Source organism: Caenorhabditis elegans, chromosome V (genome assembly GCF_000002985.6).
Source record: "Caenorhabditis elegans chromosome V".
NCBI classification, from domain to species: domain Eukaryota; kingdom Metazoa; phylum Nematoda; class Chromadorea; order Rhabditida; family Rhabditidae; genus Caenorhabditis; species Caenorhabditis elegans.
The window spans coordinates 9786965-9806671 of NC_003283.11; the positions used below are offsets into that span (position 1 = coordinate 9786965).

Consider the following 19707-nt stretch of genomic DNA (forward strand, 5'->3'; position numbering starts at 1 on the left):
ACCATGAGAAAGCTTTATTCAGGTTAACAACGTACGAACTAAACTGACCGATTTGTACCGGGCTGTCAGAAACATACATGGGAACAGTGGATCATCGTGAAAAGGGGTCATTTAAAGGGGATATGTTAAAGTTGGGAAGGGGGCGTAGTGAATGTACTTGATCCAACTGTTCCAGATTCTCATTAAAAAAAGCATGAAAGGAGATGAGAGAAAGTTGGAAGGGGAAACTTACTTTGAAACAAGAGTACAAAAAACAACGTGCAATATTTCCCAGCATACACTAGGAAACATGGCGAGGAAAACGGAAAACAACAACAATCTAATGATTGATAGGTTGATTAATAGAAAAGATGAAGCAGTCAAAGGACCACTACTGGAATCATTTGAAAATTACAGCCGAAAAGAGAAAGATTATAATAAAGATTGTCAAAACACGAAGGATAATCAAACAAAACTAGGGAACTATTGATTGATATCCGAATGTACTATGTATAACGAATAGGTAATTGAAATTGTTCGTGCGAGCTGAGATGAGGTAGTTATGTCAAATTACATGAGAGCGTTGAGGTCATCCTCGTTGAGTTCAGATAGCTCTGGAAGGTCTTCGGCGATAACCTGAAAAGCTAATTACAGGCAAAATCTCAAAGAATATTACTTACTCCTTCAACAGTATTACTTTTGCTCTCAAGGACGAGTTTAGAGAAACGCTCCTCACTCTCTCCTTCATCGTCGCTGCTGCAAGTGATTTCGTTTTCTTCAAGGATCGATTCAAGCATCCACAGGAAGTGATCATTTCCGAAGATCGGAACTAGATTTTCCTCGGTATCCCAAATTGAAGCATCCGGAAGGTGCTGTAAGAATATTCTTTTTTGAAATCAAGTTTAAATTTTACAAAGGACTTACACTCAATGGCTTATGTTCGAGAATATGCTTTTGAAGAGCGAGAGGGTTTTCGAACTCAGTCTTCTGACAAACCCAGCAATCTGCATGATAGTTCTGCTTACGAATGTAATTGATCAAGCGAAGACGTTGGTAACTGTTCAACTTGTCATCGCTAACATTCTTCAAAAGATCAAATTCGTGAGTAGTCTTCATGTGTTCGAGGAGCGATTGAGCGTTGTCTTCGCTAGCATCACAGAGAAGGCAGACAACGCGAGTTTCATCGGCATCGAGATTGTCTTCCTGCCATTCACACCACTCATTGCTGAAAAAAAAAAATCATAAAACAACATTTATGGAAACTAAAAATCTCACTCTTCCTCTTCTTCGTCAGAATCTTGGAACGTGGGCATGGTATCTTCGAAGTCCTCGGCGAGCACGTCGAGCCATCGTTTGCCGAGTTCAAGGTAGTTGATGATGTAAAACTTGTCGTAGTAATGATTCTTTGGATTGACCTCGCGATGGTTTCTCTTACGCATATGATCCATGAGAGTGTTACGATCTGGGAAGATTTTTTCGCAGTAGATACATTCATTGCGGTGAAGCTTCTCCTTCAAATGCTCGATATACTCGGTAACGAATACCAAGTTGTCAGGAGATCCAAGGTTGAGATGGTGAATCATATATAAATGATGGATGATTTTCGAGCGATTTCCACGAGCATTGTAGCGACAGAAGATACATTGGAGCTGGAAGGAAGTATCTTCACGCTCACGTTGTTGACATTGCAATGCTTCTTCAAGTCGGCGCATAGCAAGTCGTTGTCGGAGTGAACGATCTTCAGCAACATTTTCCGACATCAGATAGTAGTAGTCGGTCTCTCCGAAGTAGGAATCGCCTTCGCTTGGCTCAATTCTTGGGAAGATCTTATCAATGCTCTCTTTTGCGAAGCGTTGACGCCAATGTTCGATGTAACGTTTCGGGTCAACAATCAAATTCATCTCAGAGACAACTATTTTGTGCTCCTTGAGAAGATGATCAGCAAACCCAGAAATTTGCTCAGGCAGGTCGAAGAATTCCAAACAGCTTACACACATAGTCGGACCTCCCCAGCGTGGAGAATATCCAACAACTGGAACAGTTCCAGACAGAGTGCGAATGCGTCCGCGAGCAACAGTCAAGCTCATCTTTTCTGGCTTCTTTGGTCGTGAATCCTCATCATCAGAATCCGAGAATGGCTCATCAAGCTCGTCTGCAATTTTTGAAAATAAAACTAGATCATGGATATTAAAAAATCATACATTCGTCACTATAATCGAGTCCTTCTCCATTGCTGGCTTGTGACATAGTTCTTGTGGAGTCGCGCGCATTCCTCTTGGCAGATTGAGCTGTAAAATACAAGTTAAATATTGCCAACGTTAAAAAACTCACAATTGGAGCTTCTTGTTCTTTTGTGATCATCGCCAGGCGATTTGGACTTGACGTTGATACCACCTTGACTGAAGCTTTTTCTGTCTGTCCAGTCCTTACGATTGGATTGATTCTTCGAGTTGCTCACACTATTTGTTCTACTGCCATTTCTGGAGTTTGAACCATCACCTTTCGTGTTTGAGCGTCTTCTTTGGCGATTGTTCTGAAAAAATCTTTTTATTAAAACTATCAAAAAGAATTATAAACTACCTTGCTTCCACCAGATGACTCGGTGTCAGCATTCTTCTTGGGGTTGGCATTGGGGCTACTTGCCACGTTTTCCTTCGAAAGATCGGGGGTGTTACCACCACCGCTTCCCGAAGTTGACATGGTGTAGCGAAGGGGCCAAATTCAAGGAGAACGTTTGTCCAATAAGGAAAACGTATACCTGGAACTTAATTATGCAACGATTTAGTTCAGATAATCAGCAAATGAAACGAAGAAAATGAGAAAACAAACAAATAGCAGATTTTTTACGTTAAATCTTAAATTTTCAGTCAAACAAAAGTTTTTGGCAGATCTATCTTAATTTTTTCAGTCAACTGACGTTGGAAAACAACAGGATTCGACGAAAAATAGAAGAAAACAACCAAAAACAAGAGAATCTGCCACTTGGCACAAAATTTAGGAGACACGACGACAATTTTCATGTGCACACCACTTAACGCGCTTCTCGTGTCACGAAGAACGCGCCAGCAAGCGACTCTGCGCATCTTGTTGGCACCCACACAAAACTATACTCTCTCGTCGATCACCTGTCCCGGTCACGTTTTCACTATGAGGGCCGTTTCAATTCAGAAATGTTTAGATGTCACGTGGTGTCTATGGACAGTTGGTAGACAACTGAAAAAGAAAAGTGCAAATAAACAATAAAATCAGAAAATAGATTTTTAAAAGTTCAGTCTAAGAATTTAAGAATATCTGATTTGACGAATATACTCCTGTCGGTTTGGAAACTTTTGTATACAGTAAATATCTAGGAAATGTTAATAAATACATCTGTTTTGCATTTCTGTTGGTCTTATCTATTTTGATCAGTTTTTAAATACAATTCATGTTCGATAAAAAATATCAAGTTAGAAAAGATAGTTCGGGAAGATATCGAAAAATTAATTGTATTCAAAATAGTAAAAATGGGAAGACAGTTAGAATTAAATTCTGATGTAAATAGGAATTTTTATGACAAGAGAAAGCAGCTAAAATAACAAAACGGGAATACGTAACTAACTCATTGACCATGCTCTCCACCTGTTCACACAAAAATATTTTTACGAAATCATGAAAGTATAATAATTGAGGACAAAACAACTTCCAATCAATACCTAGTAATTTTCAGCGAACCAAACGTAAAAGTCTACCTCACTTTGGAAGATAACCAAAACAATTGTTGTTTAAACAACGTGACAATTGATATGGTCAGTTCACGGAAACCGGAAACGTGACATTAGGTGCTAAATTTTTCATAATACACAAATCCTGGTTTATATTAAAAAATGTATTGCAAAAATCCTGGTGAGACCAATTCGAAAAAATGGCAGTACCTAGGTACGTCCCTTTAAACGGATGTGTAAAATTTTCGCGATATTACGATAGCTGGCAGCGGAAAGTATATAATCTGAAACCTTTAAATCTGAAACCTATCTGAAATCTGAAATATTTTAACACAAAAATTGATCTTTCAGATTTCCGTGAAAAAGTGTACTAATTTCAGGATCACTTTTGTTTTGATCACTTTTTTGCCAATAATTAAAAATTTCCTAAAAATTCGAACATTTTGAATTTCAAAAATGCAATACTTCGAAAATTCCAAAACACCAAAATTGTTCCGAATATTCCAAAACATAAAACCAAAATTTGGAAAAGTTTCAAAAACCAAAAAACTCATCCAGAAACCACAGTGCACAAAGAGTTTGGCGTTTGACTTTTTTCTATATTTTGGTTAAGTTAACTTGACCAAGTAAGTGAATAACATATATGTGACAGTAACTATCACCGTTGAGATTTGTGTCAAATCTTCTAAATTCAGAGAAAATCTAAATTCTCCCCAAGTACATTGTAGTCTTAAACAATTGCCTACGCACACTTTCTTTGTGAATTCCTATATGTTTGTATCAGAAACTGTGCTCATCTGATCTCCGGACTCTTTGGACAGTTTTAATGTTCGGCACACAAACATCAATTTGCTCTGATTCGTATGATAACACAATACTTCGACACGTGTTTCATATATAAAACCAGCGAAACTGTAATGATAACTGATCGTACTAGAACAAAATGTTGTTCTTGGCACAGATCACATGTCTTATATGTACATCCTTTTTACTACTACAAACAATAAATGCACACCCAGATGATGATCCAGAACTTAATATGAATACGGTAAGTGATACATCTGCTATTCAAGAAAAGTCTTATTTCTAGAGTCAAATCATTGAACGATGGGGATATAAAGCAGAAGTTCATACAGTCACTACGGAAGATGGATATATTCTTCAAATGCAGAGAATTCCTTATGGAAAAAGTATGAGCACAGATCTATAATATATTTTGCACAGAAAAATATAATCATTATACTTCAGCGAGTGTTACATGGCCAAATGGGAAAAGACCAGTTATTTTACTGCAGCACGGGTTGCTAGCATGTGCCAGTGATTGGGTTGATAATTTACCAACTCAGAGTGCAGGTATTTGACATGGAAATATCCAACTTATACATAGTATGTAGTTTAGCTTTCGTTTTTGCTGACGCTGGTTTCGATGTTTGGCTTGGAAACGTTCGTGGAACTACATATGGACGTAAAAACACTAAACTTGATCCATCGGAAACTGCTTTCTGGCAGTTCAGTTGGGATGAAATGGCACAGTATGATGTTCCAGCAATGGTTGATCATGTGTTGGCAATGACTGGACAAGAGAATCTGTACTATATGGGACATTCACAGGGAACTTTAATAATGTTCACCCACCTTGCAAAGGATACAGACGGTAGCTTTGCAAAGAAGATCAAGAGATATTTTGCATTGGCACCGATTGGTGCTGTGAAGAATATCAAGGGGTTCTTGTCCTATTTTGCGCACAAGTTCTCTCCCGAATTTGATGTGAGTTTAGAAAAATATTGAAAAATGAAATGTTACCTCTAACATTGTAAGGCTTCCACGTGAACACACAAATGTTAGTCTATTTTACATGATCCAGATCCCTGAAGACGTACCTGCTTACATTGAGCAGTGGGCATACGCTCTAGCTTCATAGCTTTTAGAAATTTTTTTTTTAAACACGGAACACATTTTTGTTATATTTTGTTCAAAGTGGCCTATTACTGCTTTACAAAATAATCTAAATACTTCCAGGGTTGGTACGAGCTGTTCGGTTCCAAAGACTTCCTTCCTGACAATTGGATTACAAAAATGGCAGCAAAAGACATTTGTGGAGCATCAGAAAAAGAGGCTGAACTCTGTGATAATGAACTCTTTCTAATTGGTGGACCAGAGAGTGATCAGTGGAATGCATCGAGAACTGCAATTTACAGTTCACAGGATCCAGCAGGAACTTCTACTCAAAATATTGTACACTGGATGCAGATGGTTCGCAATGGAAGAGTTCCAGCATTTGATTGGGGAAAGAAAATAAATAAGAAGAAGTACGGACAAGATACACCACCAGAATATGATTTCGGAGCCATCAAGGGCACCAAAATTCATTTGTATTGGAGTGACGATGATTGGCTTGGAGATCCAACAGATATTCATGATTTCCTTTTGAAGGAACTGAATCCGGCTGTAATTGCTGAAAATGTCAATTTGAAAGAATACAATCACTTGGATTTCACATGGGGACTCAATGCAACATTCCAAATCTACGATAAAGCAATCAAAACTTGCACAGATGATTATCTCGGAAAATTATAAAATAAATAAATATTATACTTTCTTGTCACTTTTTAATTGTAGAGAGAATTTTGAATGGGAGTTATAAGCACTTAACCTGACAAAATAATACTTTTTAGGGAGCCATTAAATTGAACAAGTTAACGGTTCAATTTTTAAGACCTATTAAAAATTGTTATAAATTAACTTTACCAATTTATCAAAAGGAAAAAGTGTTCATCTCGCAAGGCATTTAAATGTATTGTGCCATAACATTTGCAATATTTGGTAAAACAGCTAAGGATTAGATCATTGGAAAAGGAAGCAATGACAAAAATAGATCACAGTTTGAGATTTCTAAAAATAATTATTTTTCAAGAAATCTGAATATATATATAAACATCCTGTAATTTGTCGCATCAACCGGACTCTGAAACATCGATTTCTTCTATTTTCAGCAACTTCTCGAACTTTCTTTTCATGTTCATTAAATAATAGGCGTTCGAAAATATATCTGAAGGGATTGAGAGAAGCCATCCACAGATTATCTTCGTCTCCCCAATCCGACCAATCCACTAAAAAGACGGGAGGCTTTTTACTGACTATACTGCTCTGTCGCTCTTTTGGCTCAGATTTTCAGATTTTGCATAATCCGTCGTCCCCTCATCGTCTATGTATTCTATTTCTTATTTTTCTCATCAATACATATCTATTTTTCTTTATTTTTACATTTTTATGCTTATTATTTTCCAACTTAGACGTTTAAAGGATGGATATGTGAAAGCTCAATGAGTCGAATGCAAATTTAAGCTCATCAAGTGCACATTTATAGGATAAAAATTCACGAAGAGATGTATTTTAACGATATCTTTTTGTATCTAAATCCTCATATCCTGACTCTATTCCAATTCTGCAATTTCCCTTTTTTTCTACTTTTTTTTGCGCGGTTTCATTTATAAATCGGCTATCCAATCCGTCCTTGTCGGTGCACATTCGAGAGAAAAGTGTCAGATTCACCACGTCAATTCTTTGAAAAAAAGCTTTAGAAAAGGCCAACGTCATTTTCACACGCTTCTCTCGTTTTTAAATTCTCTTTAGTTTTTAGATATGATGTAAAACAAGCAATTGTTTCATTAAACTTCAAAAAATTGCTTTTGTTTCTTTGATTTCAACGTTTCTGAAAATATATAGAAATCAGCATCTTATACTTTCTAAATTCACACATGCGTGGAATCAGAAATTTAGTCAGTTTTTGAGCCAACTTTTCAAATTCATAGTTTTTAATTACTATTCTATAAAGGATTTGTGTCCCTGAAGTCCAATTCAATCTGAAAACTCATATTTTCCTGAAAGGTATATTTAAAGACGAATGGATGTTATTATATAGGTTTCAAAAAAGTTTTATATTTGTAGGGAGGTTGGCTTAATATGTATCTTTTTTAGCAAATAAGTATTAGAATACAGAGATTGTAAGAGAAGTCGATAAAGACAAATTCATTGAAAAAGAGTGGGAACTGAAAATACCAAAAAACTACCAAAATGTTTTTTCTCGTGACAAATATGCATATTTATGTGCGTTTTCAGAAAGTTCCACATTTATGATATCTTATTTCCAGAACAAAATGTTCACTTCACAGTAATTTCTATAAATTTTTTGCCACATGAGAAAACAGACAGAAAATTTGAGATTTAGTTTCCAGATATTATGATAGTTCAAGGATGTATCTATTGTGCTATACCAAAATTCGATTCTCGCTGCATATAATATATTTCAAAACCTACAATTATTTCACTTTTCAGGTGCTCAATACACTTATTTGAGCTCTCCATTTTTGTGCGTTGTTCGATTTTTTGCCTCTATTTTCTCCAAATCTGCATCATCCGATTCTATCATAATATCCAGTCTACTCTCATTGAAATTTGTTGACAACTACCATTATCTCTTTTTTTTGCTGAATGACATTTTCATTTTGTTGGTTGCTCGCGTCACAAACTTTTCGTTCACGTGTCCTTTCACACACACATGAAAGTTCGTCATTCGGAAAGTTATCACTGGCCATGTGGGGGAAAGAAAGATAGAGGACAAACGGATTAGTTTTTGTTTGTTTGTCACTATTTGATATTAAAACATATTAAAAGATGTTGTCAACGTGTCGGATTTGTGTCATTTACAGAAGCTAAAATTTTCTAAAAGCATTGGTCTTTTCTCATTCCTAAACTAATATACCCAGTCTAAAAGCAACTTCCAGTTCCTATTTTCAGAATAAAGCGGCTGCATCATTTTGTATAGGGAAATATGTAATTGTTTTTAAAGAAAAACAAATCTAGAACAGTATTCAAAATATTCCATTTGAAAAGGTTCTCGACATTTTTCAGTACACAAATTTTTCCAAAAAAGTTTTTGCTCATTTTTTTGCTTCTAAATTTGTTGCGAGGGCTCAAAAATTTATCTTGTAGGCTAAAAAACGCAATTTGACGTTCTGTATTTATGCAAACTAATCCATTAGTTCTAGCAAACTAGATTGAACGATAGAACACTTCTGAAAAGAAACCTGTTAGTTTGAAGTGCTGTCTGGGTCATTACGTAAATTATTATTTTCGTTCGAATCAAAAAATTCAATTGTTACTATGTGAAAGTTCTTCTATTCTATCAAAATCAAATGAGAAACAGCTTCACAAATCACAAACAGAGTTGATTTTTGTAGAGAAGTTTAGAATTGTAACTTGAGAGAAATAACAAAATTGTTCTTAACCTAGATGTTCTGAACCGAGGAGACTATTGTTTTCGACACATTAGCTTCCAAGTAGATATAAAGGAACTAAAAACAATTTAATACGAATAAACTGAATCAGATCATGATTCATTTTAAGTTTACCATCAACTTCAGTGTTTTTTGTCAAAATAAGTATGAGTGTCACGTCACATAGCAAGCTGCATGCCTCCCTCACAATATCTCTATCTTTTTCAATTTTCCCGAGTTTTCGAAGGTGTCTAATATGGACATAAGCTGCTCTCGGCCGCTTTATGACGCACTTCGTAGTGGACACGAAGATTTGATTATAATCCTCAATCGTTGTCGTCCTCCAACCAACAACCTACAGCTCCGCCCACTCTGCCCAAAGAACCATGGAGGAGGACGATGATTTTTGACAACAACGACGACGCAACCTTTTGCGTGGATAATACACCGGAAGAAATCGTTTTTTTCTTGCAATAACAAACATTTGGATGGTGATTGACATTTCATCCAAAGGTTTCTCATATTTGTTCCGCCTACTTTACACATTTTATTAATTCTATTGTATCATTGAAATAGTGCACTCGATCCATCGCTAGTAAAATAATAGTTTCACTATAAACTACTGATCTTCATAAACTAATCTTGTTCTATGAAGTTCATTTCTTGACTTGGAGACCTCCGATTTGTAGAAACTTTCCCAGAAGGATTAAAAAGAGTGCTTGATCAGAACGTACCGGACTGATGTGTTTCTTTTAATATACACATATTTATTATTTCTAAAGAAAACTGCCAAGATTGATATTCTGAGTTTTCCGATGTAAATATAGTTTTATATTCGTTGTATGTCACCAATAATTTTTTCTGATCGTTTTGATGTATATCCTCCCGGCTCTGAAGTTTCACAATTTTTTCTACAACCGTTAATCTATAAAATTTTTCAGCAACGCATTGTCAGCTATGAAGTGAGATGCGCATTCTGTCGGCATTCTTCGCAGTGCTCTTCACTTTCATCAATCCAACAATGATTGTGAACGTCATTTCACAAGTGGAGGCGTTTCTAAATATGAATTCCCAACTGCCCGATCATCTTCGATTCAATGCCATTGATTTTGTTGTAAACCATCTAAAGTCAAGCGATCATCGAATAAAACTCTATGTTTATGGATGTGGTGAGTTGATTAAACATCAAATAATTTCATTGGATTTTTTAAAGACGCGGCCAAAAACAAAAACAAAGTTCCCAAGTGCTCAAGAACAAGTTCTAAAATCAAACTATATTAATTTTATTTTTATTTTCAGTTGTCCTAGTGACAATTCTACATGTAATGTTCACATGCTTATCACTCTATGGAATATATTCGTGTCGAGCGAAATTCATGAAACCATTGATTGTGGATATTATAACAAGTTCGGTACGTTTTCCCTTCATAGTTTCAGAAAAATGTGAAAACACATACTTGATGAGCTAAAATGAATAATCAAAGAAAGAATTGCATAGATAATGTGCGTTTTATATTCTAGCTTTTCCGGTGTGCGTTTAAGCTTGTAAAATAACTATTAATTCAAGATTACATATAGTTTTATAATTGAAAATTTATTTTTCTGCTTTTGACGCGTGTGTTTAAAATTTAAATCGTTTGTTAAAAGTATAAAAAAATCATTTTTCAGATTTTCCTGCTCATTTTCGTATTCTTCTCGTTATTCATGTATTGGAGGCTCAACACTCTTGGCTCAATAACTGAAAAAGAAACGACAAAACTGCAACTTCGTAACATGTACGTAGGAGTTGGATTTCTGATAGTTTACGCTATTTGGACGATAGTTCAATGTCTTGCACACTCCGACACAAAAAAGTTACGTGCTGACTTCATGTATTGGATAGAAGAAGAGCGAATGTCGATGAGAAGTCGACATAATGTTTCAGTTGATAATCGATCGGATAGATCATCAAAAGGTTCAAAAGCATCAAGAGCATCAAAAAGTTCAGCGAGAAGTGCAAAATCTGAAATTGGAACAACTGCAAGTACTGAGAGAAAATCTCCAAGAGAAGGAACTTCCAAAGGAGATTATCAAAAAGTTTCCACAAACTCATGCAATACATCAATATGCAAAAAAGTTTCAGTAACGAATGCAAGATTGTCCGTACCACTTTGAGCGAAGGTACCGTTGAAAAATTAGTGTTATATTATTAATACTCTCATTGAAATACAGGTTTCATCCCTTTTCCTTTCCGTTTCAATAATAGTTTTCCTATTTTTCTTTGTGCTCATCCCTGCCCAGAACGTGTCTCCAAAATTCCTGTATGTGTTCCTGATATGGTTGTATTAAAAAATAAAATTAAATAAAATGGTTTTGATAAATATAAATATAAAATTTAACAACGCAAAAAACCGGAAGTTTGAGTCACGTCGGAAACAGACATGTTGAATGAATCAACATCCTCCACACATTTTCCTCATTTTCAAAAACATTAAATGCTGATTAGACCAAGACGACACTTTATCCTTACTTGAGAGAGTTCTCGTTCGAAGAAGTATATCTGAGAAGGTATTAAAATCACTTGTTGTAGAATAAAAGATGAATCCGATTCATTGATACAAATATCTAAAAAAAAAGCATACCGAGGACATTGATTTATTCTTCAATAATTAGAAAGATCGAGAGGAAAAATGAGTTCATGTTAAGATATTTTGGATGATCAGAACATTTTTTAATGTGCTTAAATGAAAGCTAACGTTTCATAACATAAACTCCCATTGCTTCGGTTGAAAGAAAGTGCAAAAAACTATGATTTTTGAACCGGAATTTTTTGACAGATCCAATATGATACGACTAACGGCTTGAAGCAAGAAGAGTATTCGGGTCTATTTTAGAATTACTTTTAGCCAAGAAAAATAGCAATTAAGCAATTACGAAGTACAATTATTATCAGTTAGTTAAAATATAAAACTGTTAAAAAAGATAATATTGAAATGCTCATACTTTATTCGTAATCAAATGTGAATTCATCCCCAAATATCCCAGTAATCAATTTGTGGGTTTGGTGAACGCTTGTATCTTGAGCCGTCGACGGTGTCACCAATATTTTGATCATTTCCTCCAATCAGGAAATCATCACCGATGTTTGCAGATACAGTTGCGAAGATTGTCACCAGAAGAACCACACACTGAAAATTTATTGATAATAATCCTGTAAGTAGTAGGAATTCTTACCAAGAGGAGGTTCTGGTTGAAGAAGAGCATTCTGAAAGCGAATGATAAAGAAAACACAATATTAAGCTTTCTTATGGGGGCCGTTTAATTGGATTAGATAGTTGAAGGCGGAGTTCAATCATTTTATGGATTGTTTCCCTTCGTCTTTCCTGATCTTCATGGGAAACTCAATTCAAAAAATATTGAAAACCAAAAACCGTTAAACAAGATTCCAATTGATTTCGAAATGCACAATGACCTTATTTTATAAGAAGTAACATTTTCAGTACATCGAATGACGTCACTCTTTTGCAAAATACAATTACAAATAATTCAGAAATAAAACTTTATTGACATTGAAAATGGTGAAGCAGTGAGATTATGTGCCCTTCTTACTTTTTCTCGATTTCTGAAATTAAATTTCAAATTTTGAAGGCAACAATGTTAAACTCACATCCTTTTTCAGTTTTTTCGTCGAGAAAACAAGATCTTTTCTCTGAAATATAAAAAAAGCTAGATGGAAATCAAAACTACAGTGCGTGCAACTTCTATAGCGCCCCCTATTTTTTTCGTGTTTCGTCACTTTCCCAAACTTTTTTGAGAAAACCATTATATCCATTCGATTTCAAATGTCAAAAAACCCCCTGTCCGAAATTTTCATGAAAGAATATCAAAGACTACGGTAATTAGGCCAAAAAGTCTGAAAAACGACCGTGCAACTTCTATAGCGCTCCCTCGAATTTTCGCTATTTTTCAATAAAATACCTAGTTTTATGAGATTTCTGAAAAGGATATAGTATTATATATTAAGAAAAAAGCATTCATTACGAAACTTGAACTAATAATTTAATTTTGTTCACTAAAGATATTTTGAAAGGTTGATATTAAATTCGGTAGAGATAGGTAAGGTAGATAGCGCTGCTCATTGTGAGGAAATCAGTTTTTCTCTCTAGAACAGAATTTTGCGACGTGCCAGAGATTGGACGCGGTTCATTTCTAGTAGAAAAGCTTCATATTCATTGTTGAAATTTTTATAAGTGTTATTCGAACAAAAAACTTTTGAAAAATGATTGGTCCAATGCAGGAGATCTCCTTTAAAAAAATTGCACATACATCAAAACTGGGCAAGTTCACTGCCCGCAGGTTTTTGGGTGAATTTTTAGTTTTTAACAAACACTTTGAAATATTAAGTTCGGATGCAAGTTCTGTGACCCCTCTGAACACTTCGACAGTTCTTTTGTCGTTCGATCTCGAATGAAACGCGCGGAACCACGGGAAACAGACCCGCCCAGTGTTTCTGCACATGTTAATTTGTTTGAGGGATATTTCTCGAATTTTACCGATCATTTTCCAACATTTTTCGATCCGGACAAAATTTGTTTTAAATAGTTAATTGAATGGATATCTTGTCTACCAGAAAAGACGCACATCCATTCTCTGACATGCCTCAGATGTGTTTTATCGATAGAACAACTGATTGGTTACTAGACTTACTATTAACTTGGTCTGTCAACCTGGCCCATATTGACCAAATTTTATGACAACTTATTGAAACATTATCAGTAAATCAAAATGAAAATTTCGGTCAAGTTTCGTATCAATACATGCAGTGGTAGCCGAGAACTGGCCACTAACGCAAAGTGAAGCGTTTCAGGCCACTCTTGGGATCCCAGAAGTTTTCACGTAATATATTTCTGTTGAAAATTGAAAAATGAAACCTTATGATCATTTTTCTTAATATATAATACTATATCCTTTTCAGAAATCTCATAAAACTAGGTATTTTATTGAAAAATAGCGAAAATTCGAGGGAGCGCTATAGAAGTTGCACGGTCGTTTTTCAGACTTTTTGACCTAATTACCGTAGTCTTTGATATTTTTTCATGAAAATTTCGGGCAGGGGGTTTTTTGACATTTAAAATCGAATGGCTATAATGGTTTTCTCAAAAAAGTTTGGGAAAGTGACGAAACACGAAAAAAATAGGGGGCGCTATAGAAGTTGCACGCACTGTATACTACTTTTACAGTTAAAAAAAATTACCACGGATTTTGCAGGTTCCTTTTCGTTTTTCCCAGTATCGATTGCATCTTCAAGTGTCATATTGGTCACATGCTGAGTGCTCTCAATCTCTCTGGCACGTGGATCAGATTGCGTCTTATCAGTGGTTATTGTTTTTTCTTTCTTGGGGATAATGGATTTCTGGGACTTTTGAAGAATAGGAGGCGGTTGAGCAACTGAAATCGCCTGTGCAGTCTTCGGGCCACCTGATGGAGTTACAGCTCGAATCGTTGGTTGTTTTGAGACAGGCTTCTTCTCCATCTCAACAATGTTCTCCAATGTTGCACCATCCTAATTTGGTGGGACAACTGGTCGTTCAGGCATCTGGAACTGTGCAAGAGGGTTTTCGTCGTCATCTCCAACAATTGAATCTCCAGTTTTCTCAGGTTTATCCTTCTTCGCTAAACGCTTTGCCATTTCTTTGAAAGCATCATCCCTGAAAAATGATCTTTAAAAAAATTATTTCAAGTAAAGTCGAAAGAAAAACAAGTTGTGACAACATTTTATGCCTATCCAATCACCCCAAAAATGCAGAAAACTCACGTGGAATCTGGTTCTTTACTGCTTTTGACTCCTCTCCGACCTCCTTTCGTTTTTGTTGAACCTCTGTCATCCCTGTCAACAATCCTCGATTGTCTTGAACATTGCGGTAGCGGTGTGGTTCCCTGAAATTTGGATGGTATTATCAATTATTCAATTGCGAAGTTCAAGTTCTAAACTATGAAACAATATTGAATTACCCGTGGAGTGACTTCCTCTAAAGTAGCCTTCTTGTCCTTCTTCAATTTTGCACAAAAAACGAGAAAGCTATTACATGATATTGCAAAAAGCATCGAAATAACAATTATAATGATCATTATGTTGACAGTTGAATTGTATGCTTGACCAGATGAAGAAAGTAGAAATAATTTTTCTAGTATAAATTGACCTTATCATTTTTAAACGTTGTTCTAATTAGCGGTAAACAAACTTTAGAAAAACGCGATTCAAAGTTAAAAAAAAATAGAGACCAGATGTCTACGCGAATTATTTTTTCAATCATTAAAAGAATAATTTTTTTCGTAAAATATTTACATTCCAGAAGTTCTGAGAAATTCAATTTTTGATCATTAGAATAATTAATTCGTACCACTCTTCATCAAGTTGTGAATGAAACAATATCGAAAAAGTGAAAATGCTGAATTCAAGCGGAAAGAAACCAAACTTGGGTCAGACTAAGAAGACCAAGAAGGCCACAAAAGTTCAACTGATCATTCTTTTCGTTTTGCTCAAGCATTGAAAGATGTCAGAAATATGATAGTTTATTTTGTATAATTTTTTCATGCGATTTTTCCCCATTTCTTTTGCGTCTGAAATTTTCTACTCAACTGGCATTTCCTTCAAACTAAAAATCATTTGATTCGCAGATTAGAGCAACGCACCCAAAAACTTATTTTTTGCAGACTTGTTTGTCTCTGCAGGAAAAAACATTATTTGTTGGGGCGTCGCATTAGTTTACCAATATATTTGTACCCAAATGTTTTTTAAACAAGAATAGTACTTTAGTTTAAACATGAAAATCCAGAAAAAAACTAGTTATTTGAAGGAAAAACCATTGAAATCACTTACCAAAAACCTGCGAAAGAGCGTTTTGAGCTATGTTGAAAAAATCTGAAACTTTGTTCGCCGAATTCTATTTAAAAATTTAGGTTTTTTCGAAATATAAAAATTCTAGAAAACACCTCAAACTGTTGCTAATCTTTTAGAATATCTTGCAATCGAAAATCGACAATAATTGATTCTGATGAAAAACTTTTTTTTCCGATGTTCCAAAAAAGCAAACTCTTCTGCAGTTAATTTTTGCGGTCACCAATTATTAAGGTTTTCTTTCAAATATCGAAGGCTCCAACTGGCTGTCGAATATTCAGCTGAAATACTTGCTTTGCTAGTCCATAATTTCATTTACCAGGAACAATCATTCGTCACTTGAATAAAAACGCGTAAACACTTTTAATTCTTATAAGTGAATTCAATTTCACTCATTTTCTGCTATTATCCACATTCCAGAAACAGGAGACCAGACAAGACTTCTTATTTTACACTTTTTCACATCTTTCGCATGTACTACGAATTTCCCGAAATACATGACCTTAGCACCTAAATAATCCGGTATATATGTAAGTATAAAAGATGCAAGTTTAAAAATTGATCTTTTGCCAATACACGTACTGCTCAATGAAATTTTATGAATAGCTGGCAATTAAAGCGCCTACTTTCAGTAGACATACGTCAACCACACTTTTCATTCTTCGAATAACTTCCAACATGTCTGTTTATGGACATATACCAATTGATAATAAGACTGAATATTCCAATTTTACATATTCATTCAATGTTTGGACTGTTTTCGCAGCAGTCACTTGTACATATACACTGTTTTCGTTTTGGATTACACTAAAAATGTGCATTTTTTATTTGAACAATAAAAATAACGAAGAAGTGAAAAGAGGACTTCGTCTTGATGTTTTTCGATTGTTTCTTTTGATGCAAGTATGGAAAGAATTTCATGTTTTGATGGATTTTCTGATAGTTCGAATTCCACTTACATCATTATTTACCAGTTATTGCTATCAATCGAAGCCAGTTCTACTTTTAAAAATATTATCATTGATGTTCACAGGAGTTGTATATACATCTCATTCATTAACTCTTGCGTTTTGCATTCAGAGAGTTGCATTATTATATGCTCATGAATATCACAAAGATGTATGTCAACTCATGAACCTCTAGTGTTAATTCATTTCATTTTCAGAAAATTGCAAAAATATTTGATATTGTCAACCCTCTCATTATATTTGTTGGGCATGGTTTTGGAATACCGTTCTTTTTTGCATCAAGCTCTTGTTATCAAATGGACGAACCATTTCCATTTGGAGCAATTGTAATCACAGCTCTACGCCGGGATATGGTGGTTCATAGAAAATCCAAAAGTTAATCGTAATGCAAGTATTTTTTCAGAAAACTTACACTATTATTTACTCAATTTTTTCTAATACAAATATAACACTGACGATTATATTGACAATCATGATGTTTGTAAAGCTGTATCATAAACGGAAGATGTAAGTTAAAATTCCTTATAATAAATTTTACACAAAACTTTTCCAGAACTTCCGAGTTGCGCCGACCAGTAGATTTAAAATCAGAAAAAGTATTAACAGCTACAATGATTCTAATTCTTCTCCCTGTTGTGGTTCCATCAATTCTGTCAATTGCAAATCTTTTTTCTTCAAATTTATATGCTTATATGTTTCTCCTGCGTTGCATTGCATTGGATGTCCGAGCTCATATTGTTTCTTGTTATTTCTATTATACGCATTACATTTTTAAAAAGAAAAACCGTAGTACTAAAATTCGAAACGACAGCACTATTCGAACAGTGTCAACATATTTTTAATGTGTAATAAATTATTTTGAATTTGTCTTTTTTCGGATGAAAAAATATTTTTTTTGGGTTCAAAAATTTCAAAGCACAAGTTTTTAATGTGATAATAATTTTCTGGATACTAGTTTTTATAGTGCATTCATATCACAAAAAGTGAAGTGAAAAAGTTAAAAACGTTGTCCAATTTTTTTCTTTAAGTTTTCGGGGAAACGTTTCAAAACTTTACTTCATGGAACGCATTGCTTGCTAAGCAATTTACCGCAATTCGTGTAATATATATTGTTCAATGAACACCATTAAAGGAAAATAAATTTTCATGAAAACTCGCAGGATAGTCAGAAAGTCTTGCCTTTTGGCTGCAAAAGGTAGAGTGAGCATTCAGGATCTCCTGGAATACATGGTTTTTCATCTAACAAATTTTTGAAAATTCAAAGAAACAATTATAACCAAACGTGACTATTTGAAAATCAAAGTTAAGTAAAATCAAAGTCGAGAGTCACTAGACTGCTTGCTTTGAACATTTATTCATTATCAATTTTAAAGCAACTACAAACAATTTGGAACCTGTATACTTTTTTCAGTATCATATCTGTGTAGGCGTATAAGATCCCAATGCCCACTTCTTGCTTGATTTGTCATTTCTTTGTTTTGGAAGTTTTCAAATGAGTCATAATTAAATCAAGTTTTCCATAAAGTATTTATGTCTGCTCCATAAATTAGAGTTATATTATTTGGTGATTATTGATGCCATATTTGTTAAAGAATAACACAAAAATCAGTAAATTAACTTTTGAATTGGCTCCAAAACAATTCCTCCCCAATTCTTTTCTATCCTGGTGTTATTGTTCGGTGATCTATTTTTGAGATGTCTGTCTATGGATTTAAGGCGATCGATTTTCAACCGGAATATTTCAATTTTGAATACACATTCAATTTTTTGACTATTTTTGCTGCTGTCACAGCTATCTACGGTATTTTTTCGTTTTGGATCACTGTGAAAATGTGTATTTTCTATTTGAAACATAAACATTGCAACGAAATGAAAAAAGTATTGAGACCGGATGTTTTTAGAATATTTCTTTTGATGCAACTGTGGAAAGAATTTCATGTTTTCATTGATTTTTTAATTGTTCGAATTCCATTGACATCGATTTTCACAGCGTATTGTGCAGAGTCAAAACCTGTATTAATTCTTAAAATATTATCTTTACTATTTATTGGAGTTGTTTATACATCTCATTTAATGACTCTGGCATTTTGTGTTCAAAGAGTTGCACTTTTGTATGCTGCTGAGTATCAAAAGGATGTATGTTTTGCACGGTCCATTTTTAAAAATAATAAAAAGACATTTAGACAATATCCAAGGTGTTTGACATAATCGCTCCAAGTCTTATAATAATTGGTCATTGCTTCGGAATTCCTCATTTCTTTTCCACAACTTCCTGCTATCAAATGGACAAACCTTTTCCGTTTGGAGCTATTGTTATCACGGCATTGACAAGAGATATGGTAAGCATTTGATTTGATAAAACGCTTAAATTATAAATTTTTCAGAGAATTTACACAATATTCTACTCAATGTTTTCAAACGCTTCGATTATTTTAATTATTGTCACTGCAATTTTGATGTTCTTCAAACTTTTGCAAAAACGGAAAATGTTAGTGTCAATTGCATTTGCTCAAGTTAAAATTTTAAAATTTCAGAAGTTCCGAGCTACACCGAAAAACAGATCTAAAATCTGAAAAAGTGTTGACAGCAACAATGATTCTGATTCTTCTCCCAGTCGTGGTACCTGCAACTCTATCCTTTGTCAATCTTTTTGCACCAAGTGCTTATCCTTATATTTTTCTCTCTCGGTGCATTTGTTTAGATGCTCGGGCCCATTTTGTATCATGTTATTTTTATTTTACCCACCACATTTTCAAAAAGAAAGAGCAACCTAAAAATAATATCAAAGTTGTATGTGATGTTAGTCCAAAACGAAGCATCTCTGCACATTTTTAATTTGAATAAATATTTAATTTTTTGAAGAGAGTGAAACACATTTTCTAATTTACAAATTGATATTTTATAGA

At 34.4% G+C, this 19707-nt stretch overlaps 7 protein-coding genes and 3 non-coding genes across 11 annotated transcripts; 5 read left to right on the top strand and 5 right to left on the bottom strand.

The window, feature by feature from the left end:
- Positions 1 to 28: 28 nt before the first annotated feature.
- Positions 29 to 2743, bottom strand: ztf-7 (Zinc finger protein ztf-7). The gene is made up of 7 exons (NM_073125.7): positions 2560 to 2743; positions 2311 to 2512; positions 2181 to 2267; positions 1255 to 2131; positions 904 to 1204; positions 660 to 851; positions 29 to 615 (listed from the first exon to the last, which is right to left on the bottom strand). The coding sequence occupies exons 1-7, from the start codon at positions 2677 to 2679 to the stop codon at positions 550 to 552; spliced, it is 1845 nt and encodes a 614-aa protein (NP_505526.1). The 5' UTR covers positions 2680 to 2743; the 3' UTR covers positions 29 to 549.
- Positions 2744 to 2924: 181 nt separating this feature from the next.
- Positions 2925 to 3069, bottom strand: F46B6.15. The gene has a single exon (NR_069229.1). It is a non-coding gene; the product is annotated as an Unclassified non-coding RNA F46B6.15 (non-coding RNA).
- A 1533-nt stretch (positions 3070 to 4602) lies between these two features.
- On the top strand, positions 4603 to 6277 carry lipl-2 (Lipase). Its single transcript, NM_073126.4, has 5 exons — positions 4603 to 4728; positions 4771 to 4870; positions 4929 to 5033; positions 5080 to 5447; positions 5700 to 6277. The coding sequence occupies exons 1-5, from the start codon at positions 4624 to 4626 to the stop codon at positions 6255 to 6257; spliced, it is 1236 nt and encodes a 411-aa protein (NP_505527.1). The 5' UTR covers positions 4603 to 4623; the 3' UTR covers positions 6258 to 6277.
- Positions 6278 to 9211: 2934 nt separating this feature from the next.
- F46B6.17 lies at positions 9212 to 9400 on the bottom strand. Its single transcript, NR_069230.1, has one exon. It is a non-coding gene; the product is annotated as an Unclassified non-coding RNA F46B6.17 (non-coding RNA).
- Positions 9401 to 9897: 497 nt separating this feature from the next.
- Positions 9898 to 11316, top strand: F46B6.9 (uncharacterized protein). Its single transcript, NM_073127.6, has 3 exons — positions 9898 to 10125; positions 10256 to 10368; positions 10625 to 11316. Exons 1-3 carry the CDS (start codon positions 9924 to 9926, stop codon positions 11108 to 11110), a joined length of 801 nt encoding a protein of 266 aa, NP_505528.1. The 5' UTR covers positions 9898 to 9923; the 3' UTR covers positions 11111 to 11316.
- Positions 11317 to 11923: 607 nt separating this feature from the next.
- Positions 11924 to 12212, bottom strand: F46B6.13 (FIP (Fungus-Induced Protein) Related). Its single transcript, NM_001028763.5, has 2 exons — positions 12170 to 12212; positions 11924 to 12123 (listed from the first exon to the last, which is right to left on the bottom strand). The coding sequence occupies exons 1-2, from the start codon at positions 12197 to 12199 to the stop codon at positions 11962 to 11964; spliced, it is 192 nt and encodes a 63-aa protein (NP_001023934.1). The 5' UTR covers positions 12200 to 12212; the 3' UTR covers positions 11924 to 11961.
- Positions 12213 to 12514: 302 nt separating this feature from the next.
- Positions 12515 to 12535, top strand: 21ur-14905. The gene has a single exon (NR_069231.1).
- A 1667-nt stretch (positions 12536 to 14202) lies between these two features.
- Positions 14203 to 15101, bottom strand: F46B6.10 (uncharacterized protein). The gene is made up of 3 exons (NM_073128.2): positions 14948 to 15101; positions 14751 to 14872; positions 14203 to 14643 (listed from the first exon to the last, which is right to left on the bottom strand). Exons 1-3 carry the CDS (start codon positions 15062 to 15064, stop codon positions 14499 to 14501), a joined length of 384 nt encoding a protein of 127 aa, NP_505529.1. The 5' UTR covers positions 15065 to 15101; the 3' UTR covers positions 14203 to 14498.
- Positions 15102 to 16511: 1410 nt separating this feature from the next.
- Positions 16512 to 17670, top strand: sru-39 (Serpentine Receptor, class T; the record flags this gene model as incomplete). 2 transcript variants are annotated; one of them, NM_001276917.4, is made up of 4 exons in its annotated part: positions 16512 to 16952; positions 16999 to 17154; positions 17205 to 17308; positions 17355 to 17670. In NM_001276917.4, the coding sequence occupies 4 exons, from the start codon at positions 16512 to 16514 to the stop codon at positions 17641 to 17643; spliced, it is 990 nt and encodes a 329-aa protein (NP_001263846.1). The 2 variants fall into 2 exon arrangements, with proteins under 2 accessions (NP_001263846.1, NP_505530.1); NM_073129.3 differs by having other exon boundaries at positions 16999 to 17157; positions 17355 to 17643.
- Positions 17671 to 18496: 826 nt separating this feature from the next.
- sru-37 (Serpentine Receptor, class U) lies at positions 18497 to 19636 on the top strand (the record flags this gene model as incomplete). Its single annotated transcript, NM_073130.1, has 4 exons — positions 18497 to 18937; positions 18985 to 19140; positions 19186 to 19289; positions 19336 to 19636. The coding sequence occupies 4 exons, from the start codon at positions 18497 to 18499 to the stop codon at positions 19634 to 19636; spliced, it is 1002 nt and encodes a 333-aa protein (NP_505531.1).
- Between the last annotated feature and the right edge of the window lie 71 nt (positions 19637 to 19707).

Bases quoted from the DNA above. Each gene is read 5' to 3' on its own strand.
- F46B6.13 (NM_001028763.5), bottom strand. From the start codon at position 12,199: ATGCTCTTCTTCAACCAGAACCTCCTCTTG. The intron at 12,124-12,169 runs GTAAGAATTCCT...ATAAATTTTCAG, and splicing joins TCAACCAGAACCTCCTCTTG to TGTGTGGTTCTTCTGGTGAC.
- lipl-2 (NM_073126.4), top strand. From the start codon at position 4,624: ATGTTGTTCTTGGCACAGATCACATGTCTTATATGTACATCCTTTTTA. The intron at 4,729-4,770 runs GTAAGTGATACA...TCTTATTTCTAG, and splicing joins CAGAACTTAATATGAATACG to AGTCAAATCATTGAACGATG. The intron at 4,871-4,928 runs GTATGAGCACAG...ATTATACTTCAG, and splicing joins GAGAATTCCTTATGGAAAAA to CGAGTGTTACATGGCCAAAT.
- F46B6.9 (NM_073127.6), top strand. From the start codon at position 9,924: ATGCGCATTCTGTCGGCATTCTTCGCAGTGCTCTTCACTTTCATCAAT. The intron at 10,126-10,255 runs GTGAGTTGATTA...TTTTATTTTCAG, and splicing joins ACTCTATGTTTATGGATGTG to TTGTCCTAGTGACAATTCTA. The intron at 10,369-10,624 runs GTACGTTTTCCC...ATCATTTTTCAG, and splicing joins TGGATATTATAACAAGTTCG to ATTTTCCTGCTCATTTTCGT.
- ztf-7 (NM_073125.7), bottom strand. From the start codon at position 2,679: ATGTCAACTTCGGGAAGCGGTGGTGGTAACACCCCCGATCTTTCGAAG. The intron at 2,268-2,310 runs GTGAGTTTTTTA...TGTATTTTACAG, and splicing joins AAGAACAAGAAGCTCCAATT to CTCAATCTGCCAAGAGGAAT. The intron at 852-903 runs GTAAGTCCTTTG...ATATTCTTACAG, and splicing joins TCGAACATAAGCCATTGAGT to CACCTTCCGGATGCTTCAAT.
- F46B6.10 (NM_073128.2), bottom strand. From the start codon at position 15,064: ATGATCATTATAATTGTTATTTCGATGCTTTTTGCAATATCATGTAAT. The intron at 14,873-14,947 runs GTAATTCAATAT...TCCAAATTTCAG, and splicing joins TAGAGGAAGTCACTCCACGG to GGAACCACACCGCTACCGCA. The intron at 14,644-14,750 runs GTGAGTTTTCTG...ATCATTTTTCAG, and splicing joins AGTAAAGAACCAGATTCCAC to GGATGATGCTTTCAAAGAAA.